Here is an 8,162-nt window from a genome sequence, read left to right on the forward strand (position 1 = left end):
CCAAGATCGTGCCACTGCACTCCAGCCTGGGCAACAGAGTGAGACTCCATCTAAAAAAAAAAAAAAAGAGAGAGAGAGAGAAAAATAAACAATTTGTAAGTTTTTTTGTGGGTACATAGTAGGTGTATACATTTAGGAATTACATGTCATATTTTGATACAGGCATGCACACATCAAGATAAATTGGGTATCCACCCCCTCAGGCATTTATCCTTTGTGTTACAAACAATCTGATTATACTCTGTAAGTTATTTTCAAATGTACAATTAAATTATTTTTTACTACAGTCACCCTGTTGTGCTAGCAATTCATACGTTTTTGGTTTTGGGTTTTGAGACAGTCTCACTCCGTCGCCCAGGCTGGAGTGCAGTGGCACAATCTTGGCTCACTGCAACCTCCACCTCCTGGGTTCAAGCAATTCTCCTGCCTCAGCCTCCCGAGCAGCTGGGACTACAGGTGCCGCCACCACACCCAGCTAATTTTTTGCATTTTTAGTAGAGATGGGGTTTCACCATGTTAGTCAGGCTGGTCTCAAACTCCTGACCTCAGGTGATTTGCCCACCTCAGCCTCCCAAAGTGCTGAGATTACAGGCATGAGCCACTGCGCCCGGCCACAATTCATACATTTTAAATTGCATGCCATTCTGAGTAGCGTGATGAAATCTTGCACCATTCTACTCCATCCAAGCCGGGATGTCAATCCCAAGTTTGTTTGGCACATCTAAACTGTAAACACCCCACCCATTAGTCCCTTACTAGCCATGGCAGTTATGAGATCAACAAAACATAGTATAGCTAGGGTTCTGTACTACCCATGGTTTCAGGAATCTACCGGGCGTCTTGGAACATGTTCCCTGCAGATAATGGAGGATCACTAGTGTCCTGGGACTACCATAACAAAATACCACAGCCTGGGAGGCTTAAACAACAGAAATTTATTTTCTCATAGTTCTGGAGGCTGGAAGTTCAAGGTCAAATTCAAGATCATTGGTAGGGTTGTTCTGCGGCTTCTCTCCAGGCCTTGTAAGTGGCTGTCTGTTCCCTGCGACTTCACATTGTCTTCCTTCTATGTGTGCACACATCTGTGTCCAAATTTCCTCTTCTCATAAGGCACCAGTCCTACTGGATTAGGACTCACCCTAAAGTCGTCATTTTAACGTAATTACTTACCTCTGTCTCTAGCTCTGAGGTATTTATCCACCAACTCCCCATGACTGCCACAGAAGTGCTGAGCTCTGCCCAAACCTGACCAGTCCCTCCACCTGCATTTGGTCTTTCAACAAATGGGTCTGTATGTGCCTGTGGCTGGTTAATCCGCCAGGTACCAAAAGCACAGCGTATCAGGCCTGCAGCCAACGAGAAAGAAAATTGGAGGAAGAAAAATACGTACATGCGGGGCTGGGCATGGCAGCTCACGCCTGTAATCCCAGCACTTTGGGAGGCCAAGGTCAGGGGATCACTTGAGGTCAGGAGTTCAAGACCAGCCTGGCCAATATGGTGAAACCGTGTCTCTACTACAAATACAAAAATTAGCTGGGCGTGGTGGCACGGGCCTGTAATCAAAGCTACTCGGGAGGCTGAGGCAGGAGAATCACTTGAGCCTGGGAGGTGGAGGTTGCAGTGAGCCGAGATCGCACCACTGTACTCCAGCCTGGGCGATGGAGAGAGACCCTGAAAAAAAAAAATAGAAAAAGAAAAGAAAGGGAAGGAAAGGAAGGGAAGAAAGAAAAAGAAAGAAAGAAAGAAAGAAAGAAAGAAAGAAAGAAAGAAAGAAAGAGAGAGAGAAAGAAAGAAGGAAGGAAGGAGGAAGGAAGGAAGGAGAGAAAGAAAGAAAGAAAGAAAGAAGAAAGAAAGAAGAAAGAAAGAAAGAGAGAAAGAAAGAAAGAAAGAAGAAAGAAAGAGAGAAAGAAAGAGAAAGAATACACACATACATACATACATGGCCAGGAGCAGTGGCTCACACCTGTAATCCCAGCACTTTGGGAGGCCAAGGAGGAATAGAAGACTCTATCTCCAAATACAGTCACATTCTAAGGGACCAGGAGTTAAGACTTCAACATAGGAATTTGGCAAGGGACTGAAGGGGACATAATTTAGCCCATGGGTGTCCAATCTTTTCACTTCCCTGGACCACACTGGAAGAAGAATTGTCTTGGGCCACACATAAAATACACTAACGATAGCTAATGAGCTAAAAATGGCAAAAAAAAAAAATCTCATAGTGTTTTAAGAAAGTTTACGAATTCGTGTTGGGTCACATTCAAAGCCTTCCTGGGCCACATGCAGCCTGTGGGTGGTGGGTTAAACAAGCTTGATTTAGCCCATAACAGCCACATAGTATGGCTGACCATTTGTGTGATTGACCTTAGCTACTCAGCCTCAAGCCCCTCGAGAGGTCAAACTGATACAGCAAGGCCCAAGGCATAAACTCTCTGGTGTGACCTCCAAAGAGGTCTCTACAAAGAGACTCTTATCACACAGGATACTCCACCAGCTTGAAGGCAACTCTTCAGGAGCCAGACAAGGGCCAGACTTTACTTTGGAGTGTGCAGGAGAGCCCAGAAGCATGGGAGGAAGGAGGCAGGAGTAAGGATGATGTGGGATTTCTGTCAAAGCCCTGCCCACCCAGCCACCTGTCCTCACCTGATCAGCCACCTCTCTGCAGGCTGCTCCTGCTTCCTCTGGTACACCCAGCCTGTAGAGTCTAGGCGGTCCACACCAGCACCCCAGGCCCGGGAGCTGGACATCAGATAAGCTTTGTTTAAGAGACAGGGCCTCAGCTGGGCACGGTGGCTCACACCTGTAATCCCAGCACTTTGGGAGGCCAAGGAGGGCAGATCACTTGAGGTCAGGAGTTCTACTAAAAAATACAAAAACTAGCCAGGCATGGTGGTGGGCGCCTGTAATCCCAGCTACTCAGGAGGCTGAGGCAGGAGAATCGCTTGAATCTGGGAGGCCGAGGTTGCAGTGAGCCGAGATCGCGCCACTGCACTTCAGCCTGGGCAACAAGAGTGAAAACCCTGTCTCAAGGAAAAAAAAAAAAAAGAGAGAGAGAGAGGGAGAGATAGGGTCTCGCTCTGTTGCCCAGGCTAGAGGCAGTGGTGCAGTCATAGCTCACTGCAGCCTCAAACTCCTGGGCTCAAGTGATCCTCCTGCCTCAGCCTCTGGAATAGCTGAGACTACAGGTGTGAACCACCATGTCCAGCTGGGAGAGCTCTTGGCATGGCTGCAAGTGGCCAGTTGCTGAGTCTATCCCTGAGGCTGTGCAGGGACCTAGCCAGCAGGAAAGCTCCACAGCCTTGCAGCTGATAAACAGAGACCACTCTGGAGGTGGCATGGAGCAACCAGGGACCCCTCCTGCACCTCAGTTTCAGCTCTATAGCTGTCTGGCCAGAGTTTTCCAAGGGCCAATGGGAGGCTCTGGTCAAGCAATGCTGTAACACTGACTGTCATCCAGGTGAGACTATGCCCTGCCTCAGGAAGCTGCTTTATGGTAACAGAATTCATAACCATTTCATTATATACAATCATCCCCTCTCCCTCCAGCTCCTGAATGCTATTTTGATAGATGTCGCTGGGCAGCCACCTCTTTGCTGGTTCCTTTGAGGTCTGACTTCTAGCCAAGGAGGCCTAGGCAGGCTGAGGTATTCACCTTCTTCTCCTGGAAGATGCCAGATAGAAGCAAGCCTCAGGTGTGGAAACAAATGGGAATGACCACAGCGGGTGGAGGAAGCTTGGGGCCTGCTCCCCAAAACCTTCTCTATCTCCCATCCCCCAGGAACTGAGAACCCCAGGGAGCTGGTAGAATGGAGATGTAGCCCCATGGAACCACGCCCCATGCCCATAGCCTTGAAAACAGCCTAATTTATTCTTCCCTTTGCACATGAAACAGAGGCCTAGACAGAATGTCTGTGTTTGGAGTCTGCCAGAAGCCAACCCTGAGACAAGGATTCAAGTATTTAGGAAATAAACAGGAAATACTGTAAGTGGGGTGGATATGTGGGAGAGGGAAGGGAAGGAAGTCAGCAAAGGGTGTATTGATAAGCAGGTTTCTACAGTGGACAGCTGGAGTTCAATCCCATGGGTGAACACTAGGGGTCAGTGTAGAACATGAACCTCAGTCATCCCACACAAGGGTGAGGGAGTTGGGGTATTTATCCATCAACTCCCCTTGACTACCACAGAGGTGCTGAGCTCTGCCCAAACCTGACAGGAAATGGCCTTTTGGTCTTTCAGCTAATTGGTCTATACGTGTCTGGGGCTGGTTAATCCACCAGGTACCAAAAGGACAGCACATCAGACCTGCAGCCAGTGAGAATATTTAGGGGAAAGAAAATACACACATGGCCAGGTGCAGTGGCTCACACCTGTAATCCCAGCACTTTGAGAGGCCAAGGAGGAAGGATCGCTTGAGGTCAGGAGTTTGAGACCAGCCTGGGCAACATAGCAAGATCCTGTCTCTACAAAAAAAATCTAAAAGCTAGCTGGGTATGGCAGTGCATGTCTATAGGCCTAGTCAACTCAGGAGGCTGAGGCAAGAGGATTGCTTGAACCCAGAAGTTCAAGTCTGCAGTGAGCTATGATCACACCAATGCACCCCAGCTTGGGTGACAAGAGGCAGATTATGTCTCTAAAAATAATAAGGCCAAGCACAGTGGCTCACACCTGTAATCCCAGCCACTTGGGAGGCCAAAGTGGGAAGATCATTTGAGCCCAGAAGTTTGAGAACAGTCTAGGCAACATGATGAGACCCTATCTCCACACAAAAAAAGGAAAAATCAGCCTGGCATGGTGGCACATGCCTGTAGTTCCAGTTGCTTGGGAGGCTGAGGCAGGAACATCACTTGAGCCTCAGAGGTTGAGGTGCAGTGAGTTGTGGTAGTGCCACTGCACTACAGCCTGAGCAACAGAACAAGAAAAATAAATAAAATAATAATAATAAAGTAAATAAAAATAACATGAAAATAATTTTTAAAAAATTTGAGATGGTGTCTTACTCAGTTGCCCAGGCTGGAGTGCAGTGGCACAATCTTGGCTCACTCCAACCTCTAACCTCCAGATTCAAGCGATTCCCCTGCCTCAGCCTCCTGAGTAGCTGGGATTACAGGTGCCTGCCACCATGCCTAGCTAATTTTTATATTTTTAGTAGAAACAGGGTTTCACCATCTTGGCCAGGCTAGTCTTGAACTCCTGACCTCGTGATCCACCCGCCTCGGCCTCCCAAAGTGCTGGGATTACAGGCATGAGCCACTGTGCCCAGCCATGAAAATACATTTTTTTAAAATAAAAGAAAATAGGCCAGGCACGGTGGCTGACCCCTGTAATCTCAGCTCTTTGGGAGGCCAAGGTGGAAGGATCACAAGGTCAGGAAATCAAGACCATCCTGCCCAACATGGTGAAAACCCATCTCTACTAAAAATATAAAAATTAGCTGGGTGTGGTGGTGTGTGCCTGTAATCCTAGCTACTCAGGAGGCTGAGGCAGGAGCATCACTTAAACCAGGGAGTCAGAGGTTGCAGTAAGCCAAGATCAAGCCACTGCACTCCAGCCTGGGCAACAAAGCAAGACTATGTCTCAAAAAAAAAAAGAAAAGAAAAGAAAAGAAAGGAAAAGAAAAGAAAAAAGAAAATGTACACATACAGGCTCTAAAATCTCTACAGCAACTAGCAAAATCCACAGGAATAAGCATACAAACGTCATTGTGAAACTTAGAATTCATAACCATTTCATTACATACAATTTGCAGATAATCTGTTCTCACTTATGGAGATTTCTGATTGCAAAGAAAGAATCAGAGCCAATGGTGAATTAAATAGGCTACATGCAGGCAAATAAAGACAACAGGAAAAGGACAAAAACTCAAAAAGATTTATAAAAAATAATAATAAATATTTATGTGGTATGTGGGTGTCATATGGGTGGGGCTAAGGGTTGCTCTCACTCCCATGTCAGACCCCAGCTCCTCTGAGACTCTGAAGTACCCCACTGGGACCTTAGTCCTGCAGCCTCTACCCTCAACTTGTAAAGAGGTATTGTCTTGACCCCTGACTTCTTTCCCCACTGTCAATAGCTGCCTCAAAGGCATCTGCGCAGGGATCTCATAGGGAGGAGGGTCACTCCACCATTTTACAGACTGATGCCTCCCAAACACACACATCCAAGAAAAGTGAACAGCACCTAGGAGAACTGTATATCAACAGTTGTATAATGAGTATACCAATCATAATGAGAGTCCCAGAAGGAGAGAAGTGAAAGGAGCAGAAAGAATATTTGATGAGGCCAGGTATGGTGGGTGGTTCATGCCTGCAATCCCAGCACTTTGGGAGGCCAAGGTGGGCAGATCACTTAAGGTCAGAAGTTTGACACCGGCCTGGCCAACATGGCAAAAACCCATTTCTACTAAAAATACAAAAATTAGTTGGGTATGGTGACAGGCACCTGTAACCCCACCTACTTGAGAGGTTGAGGCAGGAAAATCACTTGAACCCAGAAAACAGAGGTTGCAGTGAGCCAAGACCACGCCTCTGCACTCCAGCCTGGGTGACAGAGTGAGACTCCATCTCAAAAAATAATAATAATAATATTTGATGAAATAATGGCCAAAAAACTTCCCAGAAGCCCAGAATTGATGAAAGACATGAATCTACATAGCCACAAAGCTCAACAAACTCCAAGTAGGATAAACACAGAGAACCGCACCAAGATACATTAAAACCAAACACACATCCTCCTTCCAGGCCTCTTGGACACCCCCTCCTATACAGACCTCCATCACCTGACACCTGATCTCCTACCTGAATATTCAGCAGTGAACAACATAGACAAGCATCACTTGATCACTTGGTGGAGCCCCAGTCTGGACAAGGAAGCAGATAAACTAGAACAAACCACTGGGACTGTTAAATTCAAGTTGTGGCAAGTGTTAGAAGAAAGGAAACTGAGTGATGTGATACTGACTAGACAGAGGTGGTGGAAAGAAAGGGTCTCCCTAGAAGGTGCCATTGGACCTAAAGGAAAAGAGAGAGGAGGCCTCAGAAGAACCAGGGCTTCCCAGGCAGAAGAAACTGTGTGTGCAAATGACCTGAGGCAGAAACAGCTTGATATGAAGGAGAACTAGAAAAGAGGCCATGGTGAGTGAATGGGACAGCCAAAGAGATGAGGCTGGAAGTCTTGTGAGACCATGCTGGGAATCCGAATTTTATTCTAGGTGAGGTGAGCAGTCACAGGAACACTATTCAGCAGGATGGTGCCATAATCTGATTTCAGTTTTAAGTCCACTGTGGGTAATATATGGAGAATGAAATGTAGGGCTAAGGCAGGTTATATTTTCCCAGAGGGCCACAATATCTCCCACCCTACATCCACTTGTACAAGGTCACCTTGACATGACTCCCATGTAGAAAGGTATAGCCTGTGTCCCCTTTCCTTGAATCTGGTGGCAGAAGTGACATAGCATGACACTCAAGTCTGGGTCAGAAGATATGCAACTTCTTCCTTGTTCACTTTTAGAGGCCTGGGTGGCTAAGAAGTCTGACTATCCCAAGACCACCATGCTGGAAGGAAACCCGAGCCACATGGGAAGGCCTGTGTAACTACCCTAGTCCACAGCCCCAGCAACAGCTGACATCAATTGCAAGACCTCTGAGTGAAGACACCTCCAGATGATTCAGGACCACCCCCCACCATTTTTAGTCACCCCCTAGCCTAACTCTCCCCGTCCAAACTGAACCACAGCATCTGTAAGCATCATGTAAACCAAAAGGTATCTGAGACAAGTCTTGATAAATTTAGAAAGTTTACTTTGCCAAGGTTAAGGACATGCCTGTGACACAGACTTAGAAGCTCCTGACAGCATAAGCCCAGGGTAGTCAGGGCCACTACCTTGATTCACATCTGTAATCCTAGCTACTTGGGGGGCCAAGGCGGGCAGATCACTTGAGACCAGGAGTTTTGTTTTTTGTGTTTTTTTTGAGACAGAGTTTCACTCTTGTTGCCCAGGCTGGAATGCAATGGCACAACATCAGCTCACCGCAACCTCCGCCTCCCGGGTTCAAGCGATTCTCCTGCCTCAGCCTCCCGAGTAGCTGGGATTATAGGCATGCACCACCATCCCCGGCTAATTTTGTGTTTTTAGTAGAGAAGGGGTTTCCCCATGTTGGTCA

General features: G+C 47.1%; 1 protein-coding gene across 1 annotated transcript; it reads right to left on the reverse strand.

Annotated features, from left to right (window-relative positions):
• Positions 1–677: 677 nt before the first annotated feature.
• LOC134732302 (uncharacterized) lies at positions 678–4,990 on the reverse strand. Its single transcript, XM_063616451.1, has 2 exons — positions 1,171–4,990; positions 678–1,082 (listed from the first exon to the last, which is right to left on the reverse strand). Exons 1-2 carry the CDS (start codon positions 1,939–1,941, stop codon positions 936–938), a joined length of 918 nt encoding a protein of 305 aa, XP_063472521.1. The 5' UTR covers positions 1,942–4,990; the 3' UTR covers positions 678–935.
• Positions 4,991–8,162: the final 3,172 nt, after the last annotated feature.

The sequence above is a fragment of the Symphalangus syndactylus genome, chromosome 13 (assembly GCF_028878055.3).
Source record: "Symphalangus syndactylus isolate Jambi chromosome 13, NHGRI_mSymSyn1-v2.1_pri, whole genome shotgun sequence".
Taxonomy (NCBI): domain Eukaryota; kingdom Metazoa; phylum Chordata; class Mammalia; order Primates; family Hylobatidae; genus Symphalangus; species Symphalangus syndactylus.